The sequence below is a fragment of the Pleurodeles waltl genome, chromosome 11, assembly GCF_031143425.1.
Source record: "Pleurodeles waltl isolate 20211129_DDA chromosome 11, aPleWal1.hap1.20221129, whole genome shotgun sequence".
Lineage (NCBI taxonomy): Eukaryota > Metazoa > Chordata > Amphibia > Caudata > Salamandridae > Pleurodeles > Pleurodeles waltl.
Window position 1 is genome coordinate 99,414,526 of NC_090450.1, and position 19,843 is coordinate 99,434,368.

Here is a 19,843-nt window from a genome sequence, read left to right on the forward strand (position 1 = left end):
CAATCTAATCCATCCCAATGCAGCCCACCACACCCCCAATCAAATCCACCCCACCACATTTCAATCCATCCCACTCAATTAAATTCACCACATCCCAATCCAATCCACACTCACTCCAAACCACCATACTCTACTCCAATCCATCCACTCTATCCCAATCAAATCCACCCCTCCCCATCCCAGTTCAGTCCACCCTACTCCAACCCATTGAGCATGCCCCACACCACCCCAATCCTATCCACCTCATTCCAATCCAATCCACTCCACCCCACCCCAATCCATCCCACTCCAATCAATCTACCCCACCTCAATGCAGGTCCCACCCTGCCCCAGCCATACCACTCCAATCCAAACTACCCTACCCTATCCCATCTAATCCCCCCACTGAAATCCACCCCAATCCCATCCACCTGACCTGGTCCACCCCCCTCCACTCAATCCACCCCACTCAGTCCAATCCACTTCACTATCTCAGTCCACTCCAACCCACTTCCTGAATCCACTCCAACCCACTCCATCCTTTTCCACCCCACTCCATCCTTTTCCACCCCACGCCATTCTACCACATGCTCTGCCACTGAACCACTGAACTCTACTCCCCCCTACTAACCTCTATGACACTCTACTCCTCTGACTCCACTATACTGCATTCCAACAAATCCACTCTACAGCACTCTACACTGCCACTTCACTCTGACACTCCACACCACTAACCTTTAGCTATGCTGAGCAGCAGCCACACTGATGTACTACATGGCAAAACACACTGCCAAAGCCAATAGCTCTTGTATACGCAAGACCTATTGGCTTTGCCAATGCTTGTTAAATGTTGTAAGTCTTGAGGCTTTGGGAAGAGCTGGTGGGCGTTCCAGTTTCTTGTTGCACTGCCAGAGAATGCACCTGTCATATAGCGCTCTTGCCTGAATGTTGGAGCTTCGAGGGGGACAAGCACTTCTCAAAACCCGGTGAGCATAAAAAATGAACAGTTTTCCAGCCAAGTAGGAGGGGATGGTATTGTAGAGGGATTTCTGAACCATGCATCCAGTCTTAAATTGGGCTCTTTCTTCAATGGGAAGCCATTGCAGAGTGCGAAGAATATTAGAAATATGATCACTTTTTTGTGGCCTCTCAAAAGTGCAAATATGAGAAAGTGCAAAAAACAAAAAATTATGTAGGTCGGGAGGGTAGGTTAAGCTTTCTTAGGGGGGAATAATTTACATTTAAATCACCCTAGGTAGGTGTGGTAATACATCCAGTAATTATTGCGCATTCTCCATATTTGCTACACTAAGGGGAAGAGTTAGGAAAAGTGGCGCTGCACCCAGTTCAGCACCACTTTTCTTGAGCTCCTTAGCGCCCCCCTACCAGCACCAGGTGTGTGCCATATTTAAAATATGGCACACCATGGGGCAGGGTAGGGGGCAATAGCGTAACATTTTTTTATGATACTTTAAAAAAAAAATCTTTTTATTGAATATTTTAATGAACAATTCTTACAGTGATTTAATAAACAGTGTTGATTATAATGCAGTTGTGGAGTTCCTTTACCACCTTCTTGCTTCTTATCATCTTATGATGTTAATTATTTAATGATTTACAGCTTGTATCATTGTTACATTTGGTTAAATGAGCACTGTAAGAACGATGAAAAAGAAAAAAGGAAGAGAACAAAAAAAAAAAAGAAAAAGAGAAGGAAAAAAGATATATAGTAGATTGAGGGGGTAGGGAAGATGCTGACGGGGGGAGATGATTTATTGGAGGACTTGACATCTTTTTGGGTATTTGGTGGAACGGCGGGGCCCGCGGGGGAGTTGGGGGTTCAGTATAAAAGGCGCATGTATTTTCTTTAGGGAAAGGCTACGGGTAATGGAGGGAGGTTCTCAGCAGGAATGTCTTGTTACTTTTATTTGGTGTCTGTGTTGTACCGGTGATCTAGGGCGGGCACGTGTCGTCTTTTTCGAGTAGCTGTTCTAGGAAGGTGTCCCATAGCTCCGCATTTTTAACCACAATCTCTACGTCCCTTAATGTGTTTAATACATGTATTTCTGCGTTGGTCCAGTGGGTTAGATCTTTAGTCCATCTGTGTATATCTGGAGTACCAGGGGACTTCCATTGTGTTGCAATGAGTCGTTTAAAGATGATAAACGCTAGGTCTGCACATCTATGTTTTTGTTTGTCCTTGTTGCGCCTATGGCGTATGCCTAAGATGCAGAGATTCAGGTTTGGGATTTAGCGAGAGACCCGACCACTTTGTTATCTGTTGTGTGACGGTGTGCCATGTGCGAAGTAGTGGTGGGCAATTCCAGGTCATGTGGTAAAAATCTGCTTCCGTGGATCCGCATCGTGGACATTCGGAAGTGGCTTGTGGAAACATACGTTTTATGCGAAGTGGGGTTAAATATGTCTGGTGTAGATAATTAAGTTGAGTATATCTGAAACGGGCATTGCGGGAAATTTCCTGTGTGGTTGTGAGGGCCATGGTCCATTGTTGCTCTGTGAGGGGTGTGTGCAGGGCCTTGTCCCAGTATGATTTAGCTTGTGTTTGTGTTTTTACCGGATAGGCTTGTAGTATGCGGTATATCCGGGAGATGCTTGATGGCGTGCCAATATCTGCAAGTAGTTCATGTAATGCGGGTGCTATTGGTGGTTCTGAGTTACCTTGGCCCCATGTTTTATGTATCAATCCTTTGAGTGCCCCGTATGTGATGAATTCACCTGGTCCTAGAGTGTATGTCTCTGCCAGTTTCGTGTATGTAATATATTGCTCGTCTTCATATAAGTCGCCGATCTGTTGTAAACCTTTTGCAGTCCATGTCGCTAGGCTCAGTGTATCATGTAGTTTATTTATCCCTGGTATGGCTAGTGGGGGAATCTTTGGTGAGTATAGTGGTACACGGGTTCCCTTTGATACATAGCGGTTCCAGGTGCGTTTGGCAACTGTCATTAGTGCGTTTTTATGATGCGGAATGATTGTTCCCCCCATAAGCCAGTCTAGTATCTTTGTGCGTCCTAGTTGTGTTCTCACTTTGTGTCCCTCTGGATTTGGGGGGTCTTGTAGCCAAGTCGTAATCCAGTGCAATTGTGCTGCTGCATAATAGAGTTCGAGGTGCGGTACCCCCATTCCCCCTCTTTCCACTGGGAGGTAAAACTTAGCTACAGCCACCCTTCTGCATCCGTTCGCCCATATCAATTCAATCAACAGTTTGGTTAATTGTACGAAGAGTGTTTTTGGTAGTGTTAGTGGTAGTGATGTAAAGTAATAAAGTAATCGAGGAAGCACTATCATTTTGGCCAGAGCCACTCTCCCCATGGGCGAGAGGGGCAGGGAGCACCAAAAGGGTATAGAGTTTTTAATTGACCTAATTGCTCTATCTAGGTTACCTTCTTTTAAATCTGTGGCGCTATGATAGATATGGACTCCTAATTATTTAAAAGTTATGTGTTCCCACTTTAAGTCATTGTCGATTGACGCTTCGACATGTGATTCTGGGGATGGTCTCATGGGGAATATGCATGATTTGGCCCAGTTGACACGCAGGCCGGATAAGTCTCCAAAAGTATTAAGTAATTGCAGTATATGTGGAAGGGATTCGATGTAATTGCGTAGGTATATTAGTGCATCATCTGCATATAATGAAACTAAGCGGAAATCTTCGCCGTCTGGGATACCCCATTCTGCTGCTTCCTTGCGTAGTCTTGCAGCGCGTGGCTCTATTGCAAGTGCGAACAATAGTGTTGATTATGGACAACCTTGTCTCGTTCCTCTACCTATATCGAATTTTTCTGAAATGATTGCGCCGGTTTTAATCCGTGCTTTGGGATTAGTATATATTATGGATATCCAGCATACAGTATAAAGCCTGCGCCAAATCCCATTTTTTGTAGTGTTGTCATCAGGAAAGGCCAGCCCAGAGTGTTAAAGGCTTTTTCTACATCTAATGACACGCCACCCGAGAGTGAACTTGTCTTGGAGTCTTGGACATGATGCGTAATAAGTTTCTAATATTAATAAAGGTATTGCGCCCTGGTATAAAGCCAGATTGGTCTGGGTGTATCAGGGTAGTCATTAGTGGTAGGAGGCGATTGTCTAGGATTTTCCCTAGTATTTTATAATCTGAATTTAATAGGGATAGGGGTCTGTATGAGCGGACGTTTAAAGGGTCACATCCTTTTTTATGTAAGACTACTATTATCGCCTCCCTTTGTGTTTCTGTGAGTTGTCCTTTTTCGTATGCTTCTTGTAGCATTGTTTGGAATGGTGCGATTATCTGTGGTGTGAAAGTTTGGTAGTATTCGATGGGGGGTCCATCGTCCCTGGAGTTTTATTATGTGTCAACTGTTTTAATGCCTGTAATATCTCTTCTCTTTCGATTGGTCTATCGAGGTTTATAATTTGTTCTGTGTGTAATCTCTTCAATGGGGCGTGCTGAAAGAACTTTGCTAGTTGTAGCGGGTGTGGGGGGGGTTCGGTTGCGTACAGTGTACTATGGTATTGTTTGAATGTCTCATTAATCTCTTGCTGTGTGTTTACCATCGTGCCTGTATCTTGTCTTGTAGCGTTTATGGGTGTGACTTTCTGTGTCCCTTTTGCTAGCCACGCTAGTAGCCTGCTAGATCGGTTGCATTCGGCGTGTAGTCGTGCTGTGTAGTGTCGATAGTCAAATTTGCGCAAGCGAGTCTCAGTTATGTTCCATTGGTTTTTGAGGTTAGTTAATTTGTTGCTATTGCCTCTGCCCAGGGCCAGTTCGCATTCCATGTTGCGGATTTTCCCTTCAATATCGTGCAGCTCTGCCCCTAGTTCTCGGCGGACCCCACCTGCTGTTGCTATGCAAATGCCTCTTATTACTACTTTGTGTCCGTCCCATTCTGTAGCTCGTGATGTTGTTGTCTTTGTGTTGATTGCAAAGTAGGTTTATATTTCTTCTGCTATTTTGGCTCGGAAAGGGGGGGTCGCGCATTAGGGTGGGTTGCAGGCGCCATGTTGGAATACATGTTGGCTGTCTGCCCCATTTTAATGTTACCAGTAACGGGCAGTGATCTGATAGGGTTTTGGCCAGGTATGTTGCATTATGTATCATGTGTGCTAACCTGTTAGTGCATAGTAATAGGTCTATTCTCGTATGGAGTTGATGTACTGGTGAGTAAAAAGAGTATTCTCTATCTATGGGGTGTAATCGTCTCCATATATCTTGTAATTCTCTTTCTTGTAGCCATTTATTGAGTGCACAGGACAAAGTCCTGCACTGGACGTCTCTCATTGGAGGGTGTGATCTGTCCATTGACATCTCAATTACGCTATTTTTTATGCTACTTAATGTACTATTCAGGCTTAGCACCAAAATGTTGACGCTAACCCTATACAGTACTATGGGGCCCATTGTAACCAATGGTGTGCCCACATTTTAACGCCTTCTCTGAGCAAAAAATGGTGCAAAGAAATCTTTCAGATTTCTATGCGTCATTTTTTAGCCCCCCTTAAAGGGGTGACGCAGGCATAATGTGGCGCAAGAGGTTACAAAATGTCGCAATGCATGCATAACGCCACTTTGTAAATCTGGTGCTGCGATCTTGGTCTCATTGGGCCACATTAGCGTAAAAAAATTATGCTAATGTGGCACAAGGAGGCGCTAGGCCTAAGTTCTCTAACACTCTGCCCACATCCGATTTTCACATTGACATTGTGTTGGACAGATTGTAATAGAATCCTTTAATGAATGCCATGTTTGTAAAAGATCATTTGAAGCTCTTAAGAGACTTCGACAATTTAGTGTCAAATCAAAGACTGGAATTGTCTTTCTATGTGTGGTCCTTTGTCATTGTATTAGATTTAGACATCAAAGTATTTGAGTGGAAATGGTTGTTTTGTTATTATGCTGATTTATTTGAAGGCTGGTCCTATTAATGAATACATAAATATTTTTATTGTGATTGCCCTTAAGTGTAGGATTTGTGTTATTGCTATTATTGTGTTTACAAATCATTAGCATACACATTTATTGGTTTATTTTTACACACCGCTGTATATTGTACAAATAGATTTGGTTACCACAGTTCAAACTAGTAATCTCAAGTACCCAAGTAACAATGATATGAATTGCAGGTATTGGACGCAACATTTTGTTTCATGTAGTCAAGGATATTCTGAATGTGAATAAGAAGTCAATGGTGCATTTATAGACTCAATAAGATATTATCTGTATTGTTGAGCCCAGTGACCAAGCACTCAGTTGTATTCCGGAATACATTCGCATGATGAAGGACCATTGTGATTCTCTGTTGCACCTGCCTGCCTAACAAGATCAAACGAGGTTTTTACTTACACATATTACATACATTATTTTGCAGAAATTGCAATGAAAATGGAGCATGGTGAATTTGTTTTATCGTTGTTGTGTTTACAAAATAAGTAATGCAACAAATACATCGTTTTCCATGTTTAAAAGTGAAGATAGCACTTTTGGTCCTTTCGTCAAGAACATCCAGCCTTGATGGGTAGCTTACATAGATAAACAAAATTTGCTTCAATAATTGTATTTTATTTAGAATTTTAGAGATCAAATTCTGATAGGTTTGAACATATGAACACAACGTATAGCAAACGTATTTTCTACAGTGTGTGCTGCTTGCGTAATAGGGAATGCTGCCGACTGGATTCATTCCAAACAAAAATGTTGAACTAACTCAAAGGGCATTTGTTGGGATCAAAAAGTCCCTGGTGTGGTAATGGACGTTTACCCCTACCTTGAGTGCCCCAACTGCAGTGAAATCTGGATCCTTCGTAAACATTTTTGATAATGAGTGAGCACGGATCATATGTGTGCACCATGACTAGGTCTGTTTCACAGATTATGATCTTGCTTAGACCAGGAGTGGTGCCCAAAGTGCTGCCCATGTGTTGTGAGAGGCTACTGCCTTCACCAGGAGTAAAATAGCATAAGTGTGGTTGTAGCAGCATGCAGTGTTTTAAGTAGTTATGATCACTAGAGTGAGGATGCCTTTTTACCTGTGTCACAGGAGTGATGTCCACTGGCCTACTTGTCTTCTGCTCCTGTCCATTAGGTTGAATATTGATACACTTGTCATTGAAGAAAGAGCATGTCTGTCTGAATGCTCTGGGATGTATGTGTGGCAGTGGAGTAGTGCAACACTTGGAAGCCTGCATGTGTGTATTGCAAGTACACACCTTGGATGTATGGGTGCATGTGAAGGGAACAATACATGGAAGCCACTGTGCTCCATTTTAAGAGACCCAGGGGTATTTGGAGAAGCATGTGGAGGTAAAGGATGCAGGGACACCTTGACCTTCTCAAAGTCGTTGTGAAACTTCTAAGACTTGAACTCACTTTGCACAGCCTAGCTGGGATGCTGCCACACACAAATGGGGAATAACAACAGCCCTTAGATTGGGAAGTGGGTCTCGAGAACTGACCCAGGTATAGCTAGCAGGGGGGTTTGGCAGAGGTGCATTCTTTCCCCCCTCCTGTTTACTCTTTATGTTAATGGATTAGAGCAAGCCCTTCTCTCTGCTAATGCTGATTGTTCAAGGGCAGGAATGAGACTGTTTCCAGTACTACTGTACCCCCGACTATGCGGTCCTTATGGCCAGAACCACCGTTGGTCTACAGTTGCTAATAGATACGTTTGTAGCCTTCATAGCCAACTTGGACCTTGTGGTTAACTTTACCAAGGCATACGTGATGATAGTGGGCCCGTAGGACAACCAGATCAAAAACATTTAAGGGGGTACTCACACCCTGGCTAAAGTTTCAGCTCTTTCTTGTCTTGGAACCTTGTTTGATTATAATATGAACTGGAAGCCCTTGATCGATAATAAAAAAGTTCAGCTTATCAAGGCCAATGCTGTGGTTGCCCAGAGGCTGGGGTCTGCCCCCCAAGAATCCTGACTAAGGTTTATCAGGCCAAGTGTGTCTCCAAGATTTTCTATGGCATTGATGTATGGGGATGTACGGAAGTTGACAGTATCCAGACTGTTGAAAATATGATTGTAAGGCACATGCAGCAAGCTGGGAATAAAATATATATGAGATATGATTGCTCTCAGGCCACTGTTATGCTAGGTCAAGGTTTGGACCAGGAAGGAATCCCAGTTGAATAGGTTGATCCTCAAGGATTGTTTGTCTCTTGACCATGCTGATAAGAGTCTGTGGATTGCATATGTTTAGATTTCTTTTAACAGCCTGGGAAGGGAGGACTTATTTCACAGCCCCCAGTCCTTGTGTACCTCAAAACTTAAGTGGGTGAGGGACCATTTCTTGGAATACAAGTCACTCCATAGAGAGCAGGCAGAACTAATGTAATGTATTGAACTACTGTATTGTATGAAGGCACATGTTGCTAAAACAGTTCAGACCATGGAATCATATTTATTTATTGTAAATAGCGATGGGGATAGATTTTTGTTGCTCAAAATATTGAGGTCTGGAGGTTCAAATAACTTTATAGCCCTTAAAGGGTAGAGAGGTCCTCTTGAATGAGCATGAAAGGATATGTCCTCCTTATGTAAGTACTACTAACAAGAACTTCCTTCTGAATTACTGGCACCTCCAAAATAAAAAGGGGGGGGTTCTCTTACGTGCCACTCCTATGCACCACTCCTACTGGACTGGGGAAGGAAAATAAATCCTTTTTTATATAACCTTACCCATTCTAGCAGTAGCATATTCATTATCAGGTACATAATGACTCCTAAATGTCAGGGTGGACTCAACCTTATTCCAGGGAGCTGTTATGAAAAAACTTAGATAGGTGGTGTGACTTTAAAGATACAAATTCCTCACCCCCTCTCAAGGTATCCCTTTATTAGTGGGGTGGATGGGAAGGTTAAAAAACAAAAACAATATATAAGGATAGTAGGATGTACTGGTCCCATGACCCTCAATCACCAACATCTTTCAGCCCTATACTCATGTCCTAAAAAGATCCTGGGCTTTCATCAGGGTGGGTTTGTAAATATGGAATTCCCCCAATGATGTGCCATGCAAAATACTCAAAGCATGCACAGAGTATGTAATACTGGCTATTCAGGGTTATACCCAAAGTGCTGGCCGCAAGTGTGGCCACAAGCAGGGAAGCAAAGCCAAGTAGGTCTCATAATGGATTGGGGCCCTTGGAGAAAGATTGACTATAGAGCCGCCCACTCTTGCCCCCATGGGGGTCACTTATCTATAGCACTTTCGGTATAAGTCTGAGTGGCAAGTTGAGTATTTTGCATGCTGCACAAAAAAGGCAAGTAAGACATGTCATTAGGAAAGTGACATATTTTCGAACCCCAGGACTTTTTAGCCGTGACTATATGGATGGAACATGTTGGTGATTGAAGATGATAGGACCAGTAAATCCTAATACCTCTATCTATTTTTTGTTTTTAACCTTCCCATTCACCCCACTAATAAAGGAATACCTTGGGAGTGCATGAGGAATTTTTATCTTTAAAGTTCCACCCTCTATCTAAGTTTCTTCATAAGAGTTGCCTGGAACATGGTTGAGCCCATTCTGACCTTTAGGTTTCACTGTGAACCCGATGATGAAGCATGTCACTACTAGAGTGGGTGAGGGCTTTAAAAAAACGGTTTCCTTCCCTTCCCCACGCCAGTAGGAGTTGTGCATCAGAGTGGCACGTAAGAAAATTGCCCCCTCTTATTCCTTGGAAAGGCGCCAGAACTCCAGAAGCAATATTCTTTGGTTAGAAATAGATTTTGTTGACCATCTTGAGATTCAACATGCTGCATCATCTTCCGGCCTCTCCCATTGATTGGAGCCTGGCTGGCTCACTGAGCCCTTGTAAATGCTGCAATATGTCTCCATAGGATACCCTACATTTTATAATGTTTTGTGGCTATTTTAGCTTACCCAGGAGAAAGTTTATTAGGCTTTTATGGAAATCCCTGACTTTTAGGCAAGGTCATCCTGCTCTTATGTTCTTCCAGCTTCTATCCAATGAACACATCATTTTTAACGACTCCTGCTTTTTAAGAGTGGTAATGAGGCTGAGGTACTCTAGTCTTGATTAACTCTTTTGCTGCTATTGGATTATTTTATTTCATATGATCTTGCGGTCTCCATTTGTATTGGGTTTGATTTGTTGATTTTATCATTCGATTTATGATATGTACCTCATTTAGGGCCAGATGTAGGTAGGAAAAAAGTGCGAGTCGGAAATTGCGATTCAATGCAAATCACAATTTCCGACTCGCAAAATGGGACCCAAGAAAAAAAAGCGACACCAATTTGCAACTCGCAAATGATGTCGCACCGCAGCTTGCGAGTTCTCTTTTTGCGAGGTCGCTTTTAGCGACCTCGCTAAAAGCAAACTCGCAATTTGCGAGTCAGGTGTCGCAAATTGCGACTGGCCCGCAAATTGCAAGCAGGTGCAGCATAACAGTTGGAAAAACACTTGCTGGCTCTTGCTGATGACATCAGAACCAGGAAGTCATCAAATACACCTGGGAGGAGGGAGGACCACACCCTTTTCAAACTGATGTGCAACAAACAGGAGAGAGGAACTGCTGCTACCATGGACGACACAGGCAGTGCAGGGAGGACAAGAAAACTCAAGTTTTCTGAGAAAGAACTTGAGGTGCTAACAGAAGAATGCTGCCAGCACCATCACCAACTTTTTGGCAAGGCAGTTCTGAGTGTCCCAGACACTGAGAAGAAGAAGAACTGGCTGCAAATCCAGGACCAGATCAATGCCATTGGGGTGAGCCACCGAACCCTGGATGAAATTTAAAAAAGGTGGTACGACCTGGGTTCCAGAACAAAGGAGAGGGTGGCAGAGCGCCTCAGGGAAATGAGGGGCACAGGAGGAGGCCCATCCACCATCCCACTACCCACAGCCATGGAGGAATTGATGGAGCAGACACTGGAGCCTGAGGCCGTGTCAGGAATTGGAGCATTGGACACTTCTGCGCAAGGGACATCCAAAAGTGAGTACCATCAAATATGCATTCACACCTACAAATGCAGTATCCACACTCTCCCAGTGGTTGCCATTCCAGACTAGCAACCACTAGAATGGTGCATTATGGGCAATGTAGTACAGTAGTCAGCAAATAGGCAAATGTTTATTAGGAGGCATACAAGAGATGTGAGAGACTGACAGTGTGTTCTCTATGTCCCACAGGTCTCCCACACGACACCCCCAGCAGCCACACCATCCAGGGAGGAGACAACAGGCCACAGGCAGTGCAGGAGGCTGCAGCTGATATTCCAAGGCCCAGCACAACACCACCACAGTCCCCTCTAGAACAAGTGCAGGAAATGGAGGAAGAACACACAACCCCTGGCCCCAGCCACACAGTAAGACGTCCAGAACCAGCAGCACAACCACATCGCAGACGCAGATGCCAAGTTCCGGCGGTGCCCTAGGAGGAGATAGGGGAGGCAGCAATGTCTGTAGTCGAGGCATCCCTCCTTACCGGTCAGCGCCTGCAAAATAGACAATTGCGGTTGATTTCAGGTGCTTTGCACAGATTTGAAAATAACATGACCCATGGCCTGGCTGATGTGAACTCGCAGTTCACAAGACTCAATGACAATGTGAGAGAACTCACCCAGTCTATCCACCAACTAGTGACGGAACTAGTGGCTGATAGATGCAGCGCAAGGCGCAGGGAGTGTCCCCTGGTCACACGCTTTGACCGCATGGCAGCGTCCATTGGGCGTCTTGCCACTAACACTACTGGCCTGTCAAGACGGACCGTGAGTCTGCAGGTCGAACTTGGCCACTTTGCTGGGGATGTGGCACAGGGACTAGGCCGCATCAGCCATGCTGTGGACATGTTGGAAGCCAGGCAGGTGGCAAGGGGCACAGGTGAGACCCCTCAGGACAGTGAGGAGGGGTCCACTATCAGCAGTGTGTCTGCAAGTGACTCACGCGTGCTGAGGAGTGGAAGTGCACATCAGGGGTCAGCAGACACACCTGGGATGAGCCATGCTGGGTGAACAAGGAGGAGGGTGTAGGCCATAAGACAGCATGGCTCAGGAGGCACATGAAGTCAATGTGTCCTCATAAAATTGGACATGTGCAGCCCCTTACGGACAGATCATTTCTTTCAACATTTAGTTCACTAATATAAAGGTTTTGTTTGTTCCACTACACACCTGGGCTCTGTTTGTGTGACACCAGTGAGTGTGGTGACAGTTGCCACGTACCTGCCAAAGTATTGGGTTGCAATTTGGTCCAGTCTCTGCCTTGATTTGCAATACTTCTATCCCCAGGCTGTCGATGTGGTAGCTCTTGCTCCTCATACTCCGAATCTGTGTCTTCAGGGGTGAGATGTAGCCCACGTCTGGTGGCAATGTTGTGTAGGATCGCGCATGCGACAACGATCTTGAATGCTGTTACTGGGGCATACTGGAGCGCACCTCCACTTCTGTAGAGGCATCGCAATCTTGCCTTTAACAGTCCAAAGGTCCTCTCTATGACAGTTCTGGTCCGCCGATGTGCACTGTTATATCGCCTCTCATTCTCATTGCCAGGTGTTAGGTAAGTATCCATGGTATCCATGGTCTTAGCGGATATGCACTGTCACCTGTTTGGAAAAAATAAGCAATGTTAGCAGGGCATGGATGGTTTCTACAGTGAACTGTGTGTATGGCTTTAGGGTGTAGTCAGCAATACCTAATAGATATCCGTCTCCAAACTCCCCACTTTCTAGGCGTTGGTCTATCCCACTGTGCCTGAAAATGTACGAGTCATGTGTACTCCCTGGAAATTTGGCTACAATGTCAGTGATGACATTATGGGCGTCGCATACCACCTGGATGTTCAGTGAGTGGGTACATTTCCTATTGCGGAACACATATTCTAGATTTGCAAGAGGGCAGATTTGTATGTGTGTCCCGTCCACACACTCTATTACATGAGGGAAGTTGGCAATTCTGTAGAAGTCCAACTGGTGCTGTTAATTTCTGCTTCATTCGGTGTAGGTATATGTATCTGGACATGTGTGTGAGTATGGCATCTAGGAAACATCTGAGGAATCGTGAGAGTGCACTTTGGGATACCCCACCTGCCACAGCAATCACCCCCTGATAGCTACCCGAGGCCAAGAGGTGCAGTGAGCATAGCACTTGCACATGTGTGGGGATGGCGTAGCCACGCATAGTGTGGCGTTGAAGCTGCGGATTGAGTAGTTCAATTAATTCTAATATTGCTACACTGCTGAGTCTGTATTTGTCATAAATCTCCTCCTCAGTTTGTTGGAAAAGTGTCTGCCTGGTTCTGTATATCTTCTCCTGTCTCTGGCTCCTCTTCCTCCTCTGCTGGGCGGCGTGGACTCTCCTCCTCCTTGCTATCACATATATTTCAGCCATTTTGAGTAACCCAGATGCCTTCTGGGTCTCCTTTTATACTTTGGTTCTGGTTACCACCTGCTCTGACTTAGTGGCAATTTGGGTGTGCAAAATGGGAATTTTGTGACTAGTCGCAATTTGTGATTGGCTTTTTCATATGATTTGCGACTCGCAAATTGCGACTTGCTATTTGCGGGTCACACAATGAGGTCGCTATTTTTGCGAGTCGGTAATGGCTCGCATCGCAATTTGCACTTTGGGAATAGGATTTTTGCATCCCATTTCCGATTTTGCGGTGTCGCAAATTGCGAATCGGGCCATTTGCGACTCGCAAAACTTTGCCACATCTGGCCCTAAGTGTGTATGCTGTTTTATGTGTGAAATGTAAGTATTTTGATGCTATTTCTTTTAATCGTTATGATTATAACTGAATTTACTACTTCTGCAACCCAGGTAACGATAGCCTGCATGCCTTTTGAAAACTGTGTTTATTATTTGTGGTGTGTCTTATTGTACTTTGTGTCCGTATATAAGTACTACTTTGTACGAAAAAGAAAGTGATTGACTAGACAATCATTTATCAGGGTTGCTAGATGTATTTTGAGCATATGTTCATGCTACTCCTACCTCCTCCCCTAGTAGCTTTGGACTGCTTGATCTGCACTACTACTGAGTCAAGTGCTGAATGAGTACTTGGCCCAGTTGCTCAGAGCCCATAGCAGTCCAGGCTCCCTGGCATCATAAGTAAGAGGCCTCAACCACAGTGGTTGGGCCCAGTAGCTCCTGCTTTCCCCGTGGCCCTCTGAGTGGGGTTGTGACAGAAAGAAACAGATTTCAAACAAAAACAAGCATTTGCAATGCAATGGGTTTCGCATTTACTTGAGTTTAAACTATTAGCGTTGTAAACTCCTAACTGGACTTTTCTTGCTACATAAACTAAAAAGTAAAACAGATTCACATAAGCGAGCCAATGGCTGCCATAAGTGCATAGCAAACACACAAAAGGAAACAGAAGTTCGTTGCAGTGAAACATATTGACAAAAGTGCAATTATCTGTGTAACTGGCAAAAGTGCAAATATCCATGTAACAGGGTCGTTGTCATGCAAAGTGCTCTATTACTGCCTAGCGAGTTCGCGCTGCCTATGAAATAAAGAGAAAAAATAGTGCAGAAACCATACGGAAAACATGGAGCCTCATATGTTTTCAGTAGTTGGTCATCACGCAAGGCAGGCTAAAAACCGGAAAAGGCACGATGTGTGCATGTCTTTCACTAATTAAATCAAGCAAATTTCAAAAGTCAAGCCCAAGAACCAACCAAACTGATGGGCTTGACATGGGCGTGGTTACAAGGCCACAGTGAGATTAAATCAGGGACAGAGACTAAAAAATTGAGTCAATGTGTTCACTTTTAAATGTGAAATGTAACAAATACATTTTTCAACACATTGAAAAGTGAAGATAACACTAAGGGACAATTTGAATAGGACGGCCAATTGCACGGCCATGCAACAAAAATTGCATAAATGGTAAATACAGATTGCATAGGTTTCAGCATTTACCAGTCAGGCAGTTGGCATCCTATCCCGCTTTCCACATGTCGCAATATTGGATAATGCATGTAGTGGCACATCTAAACCCCTTTTGAACGTACACACTGATGGCATAGGTGCTGCTCGCATTCCTAAATGGCATCTGGTATTAAATGGCAAAACAAACCAGGTACAATTTTTGTGCCCGGGTTGTAACACCAAATTGGGCTCTAAAGTTATATGTTAAATATTAGCACCTCTATTAGAATTGGTCCTAAGTTAATCAGTTTGCAGTGCAAACGACATGTGCTACATTCTTTGCCCATGACAATTCCTATACATTCTCTGTAAATAATCTCTTGTTACAAATCACAAATGATTGCGTGATAAGTATTAATTAGCAGTAATTTAACACAGTGATAGCGCTAAATACCCTTAATACTTTGTCAACAAATTCTTGTTTTATTTTCAGGCTCAGCCCTTGGGAAAACACCATTTTAGGAAAGCAATACAAAGAAAGCAATATGCAAAAAGAAAAAGCACATACATTCTACAGTGAGGAGACAATGCACAATCCCATTGGTAAGAAATTACAGCATGTCTGGTAATTAACATTTCACACATGAAGTGCGCAGCCGAAAGTGGTGCACGTGTTGTGAATACTAAGTAGCAAACTGCTAATTGTCTCTGAAACTCATCCTGCCTTCACTTTCATTGTTCTTCTGCCTTCTGGGCAAAAGTGAGTTTAAAGTTTAATGGATATTCTAGCTGTAAAAGAACTGTTTTTCAACCTTCGGCAGCGGTATTATTACATTATTATTTCATTCCAGCACAGATTATTACTTATTAAACAAAAGTTCCATAATAGCAGTTCAAGTTTAACAACTAAATAACTTAAGTGCATAGAATCTGACACTAAAGGATGATTAGCTGAGCTTTGAAAGAGGCCTGCCCCCGCACGGTACCTTTAATACGCCAGGTCATCTGGTAGGTCATTGAATGGCCACCATTATGCCAAAAGTAGGATACCATAATGTTAAGGATGGTAAGCGGGCCTGAATATGCAGGTTCCACCTATTTGAGAAGAGTTGCCAGGGCCAAAACATGCCGGGGTCACCAGTATCTGTCGGCCATCATCTCCTCCAGGCTAGACAGCGAACCACGTGCATGGGCAGGCTGACACATACATGCTCATTCTCACAGAAGCCCAGCTACAGTAATATTGACTGTAATGTATAATACTGTATAAAGCATTTTTGATACGCATAAGAGGGCACTCCACTTTACATATTCTTGACCTTCCCTGCCTTTACAGGGCTCCAGAATGTCAAAGAAACAAGGCTCAGAGGGACACCTTTGTGGGTCTGTGGCCATCTAACTTTGGGAAGAAGGTGGTCAGCCTTGGTTCTTAAGGTGTGTTTCTAGACACACTCTAAATAATAATACTCAGATTTGTATAGCCTGGCTAATCACCCATGAGGATATCCAGGTGCTGTCCATAGGCACGGGGAGATTATGTGATTTGTCCAGAATATCAGGATGTTGAGCCGACTCCAAGATTCAAACTGGAGTCAGCAGCTCTGGCAGCTGCACTACATTCTGAAAGAAACTGTAATGTGATGATACAAAGGTGCTCTTGGTTTAGTAGTGGAAAGAGATAGGAGATAGCAGAGGGATCTTTCTGGCTCAATAGGATGTTAACCTCAACATTTGGAAGGTGATTTGAATTTGGAAGGGAGAGGGAGAGTTCGCTGTTGCAGTGTGTGGGTTGGAAGACATTTTCTGCATTTTGGTGAATCCCTGCTGAAAAGGATTGTGCTGAACTGGTGACCCGCGCTTCTAGACTGACCTTAATGCGCTATCTGGAACTTGCAAGGGAGTACAACTATTGCCTCTGAGGGGAGAATTTGACCCGTGGAGATACAAAAAGCACCACCGACTGAGAATGTCTTAAATTTCTCATAAATAATGGAAATACTGTTGAGTATACGGGTTTAACTGGAGGCACCTGGGATACTGCTTTTTCCCAGAACCTGTTGTGTTGAGAGACTTGGTATAGTGAGAACTGCTTTACCATGGAGGGGATCTTTCTTATAACATTTGTAGAAGCTGAGACAAGCCTGCTAAAGAGTGAACTGGTACTTAGTTGAAAGACTCTCAGTCATCTGGTATGCTGAAAGCCTTTTGAGCATTGGTTCTAAGGAGTTGACAGCAGTGGAATCGTGTCAGTTCCGAAGAAATAATCTACCAGAATACAGCAATAAATGATACTCTGTGCACATTTTTATTGACACGCAGTATGCAAATACACACCAATATCCCGTGAGAAGGCTAGAGGTCACATGACTGTCCTTGGTGACCTGTTGTCCTCCTGTGGCTCTTTTGATGAAATACTTAGGGTCAGATGTACAAAGAGACAGGTCACAAATAAGGGTTTGCATATTGTGTACTGCTTGTGACCTGCCTCTGATTTTGGTATACAGCTTATGCACTAACAGGTCATGTCCCTTCACAAAATATCAATTTGAACGAAGTAGCAGAACGCACTCACTATTTGTGACCACCTGTGATTAGCTACCGACGCAGGGAAGGTGACCTGCAAGTATTAGCAGGCTACCATTCAAATATTGACATTCACAAATTGGAAACTTTCTTTTCCAGCTGCCCATGTTATTTAAAGGAATTGATTCTCATTGTGATTCACAATTTGTAAGGGACATTTTCTCCAAATTTTAAAAGGGGTTTAGAAAATACTAAATTGTAATTCTGCACTTACAAACCCCTGATTTGGCACATTGCTGGACTTATGATGGCAGAACAGTTTCATACATCAGTTTAAGGCGTATTTAGAGGCTGGCAGAGTGAAATATCTATTAAAAGGTAGTATGTGCCCCATCACTGTTCTTTAGAATGCCATTATATTAATACACTCCCAATATGGTGGATACAAAATCCACAATTTTTTGGTCTAAGTCCCACATTTGTCCAGCTCTAAATAGGGCCATTTTTCTTGGCAGATGTTTAGAACAAAATCTATTGGAAATTCCCATTATTTCCAATGGGATTAATTTGTATCTGTTTTCTCCAGAATGTGATATTAAGGTTCATTAATTTTTTCTTTATTTTTCCATATTTAACATATTTAACATTAACTCCTTTATGTAGCCTGGTGTCATCACAGTAACGTCTTGGTTCAATTTAGAAGCAACTATAATACGGCTTGTTTGGCACGTACCATACTATACACATTTCCGCAGCTATTCAAATGTGAAGCATTTAATGCTTCAAGATTGACCTCGTTGTGGTGGAGGTGCGCGTGCATTCCCATTTCTCCCGGATCTAGGTGGAAACATATCCACTTTCTATAAAATGCATGGCCTGTACCAAGCTACCTCTATTACCATCAGCACAACCTGTCTTAATTGTATCTCATTGTATCAGACCCATCCACCACTCGTGCACACCTTCCCTCTCCAAACTCCGCCTCCTTTGCATACACCACCCCACCAAAATGTCCCTGTTTATTACAATCTTTTCACCCATTTTTAGTCAATTGGATAACCCTTGCACCATGCTCTACGTTTATGGGTTCTTCACCTAAAGCACTCAGCACGTGGTATGTTCTCCTACCTTCGCTCCCCTTTTTAGGTCTCTGCAGAGATATTTGCCCCACTGTCTCTTTACTTCTATCCCTGTTGACCCTATTCTTAATTTGCTAAGGAAATACAACCGTGGTGGATTCTTCTTCTCATCTGTTATTGTTTAATCCCATTGCTGGAGGCTAGACCACTATGCAATGTACAAAATTGAGTACGCTATGGAGACGGTTCAGGCAACCACACATTGGTTTCCAGAGGTAAAAATCAGACCACCTAATGCTCCAGTTTTTAAGGTAGGTGGTCGAGCAGTTAGGCTAAACCAGGAGATGTGCTAAGGATTTGCTGTACTCACAAATCCCCTCATGCACCACACACACTCAATGAATAACTCTAGACCAGAATTTATAAAATACTTCAGAATTTTATATACATTTTAAGAGTAAGATCTTTAGAGTACGTTGAGCACTTTTCTAGTTATGACTTTGTAAAGTTTTGGCACAGTTAGACTTTCTGTGCGTAATTACTCACCATTGGAATCAATGGACAGTCACATTTAAAAATGCATAAAAAATCGCACACATAAGTTACCAGTCACTTCTTTTACAGGCCTCGGGTGGCTTCCGGTTCCAGCGGGAGCAGCGTTGGAAGTCTCTTGGCACAGTCACAGGGCTACTTGGATGGGCCACTTGGAAAAGGAGCTAGTTTGCAGATTTTAAAATGATGCCTTGGGGTCTCCTTGGGCTGTTGAGGTCGCAAGGAGTTGGGGACCCGGGGCACACAGCAGATCCCGCGATGCAATGCCCAGGGCGGCAAGGTGCAGCACGTTTTGGAGGTCTTGGATGCTGTGCGCAACAGAGTCCACTGGAGCTGGAGGTGACTCTCTTTGAGGGCGGCTTACAGGACAAAAGGGGCACTCTATCGGAGGTCCAGGGTGTTCCTGAAGTCCCTCGACTGGGGCTTCCTCCTGATCCTTTTTCAGCTCTGGGGGAGCTGGTTTGCTGCTGGTCCGACGTCAGCTGACCAGTACCCAGGATACTGCTGTATCTCGGCCACTAGAGGGTGCAGTGCCACCAAACTTGGCACAGATGCGGGTCATGTAGGGTGGTCATCAGTGTTTCATTGGGTCCAGCTGTGACTTCCGGTTGCAGATATATTGGCTATTCGGTGAAGTGACCCTCACTAGTTTATTGATCCTTTGCAGGTTTCTTGGTTTTCTAGAGTGGTGTCTCCACTCAGGAGAGAGATTTAGGCTACTTGCGAAGCCTGGAGTTCCTCTGGGGCTGTTGCGGTCAGTCCAGTGGTCAGCTCCTCTGCAGTGGCGATTGTTGGAACTCTGGTGCAGCAAGCAGGGGTCTTGGAGCCTCTTCTGGTACTCGGTTCTTGTCCTAGCGGGTTCT

At 43.9% G+C, this 19,843-nt stretch overlaps 1 protein-coding gene across 4 annotated transcripts in view; it reads left to right on the plus strand.

Annotated features, from left to right (window-relative positions):
* WDR49 (WD repeat domain 49) overlaps window positions 1-19,843 on the plus strand; it is a 436,680-nt gene that overhangs the window by 342,147 nt on the left and 74,690 nt on the right. For all 4 annotated transcript variants that reach the window (XM_069213220.1, XM_069213221.1, XM_069213219.1 and 1 more), the window contains one exon: window positions 15,320-15,429. In XM_069213220.1, coding sequence (XP_069069321.1) covers window positions 15,320-15,429 — 110 coding nt within the window. The remainder of the gene's footprint in view (window positions 1-15,319; window positions 15,430-19,843) is intronic.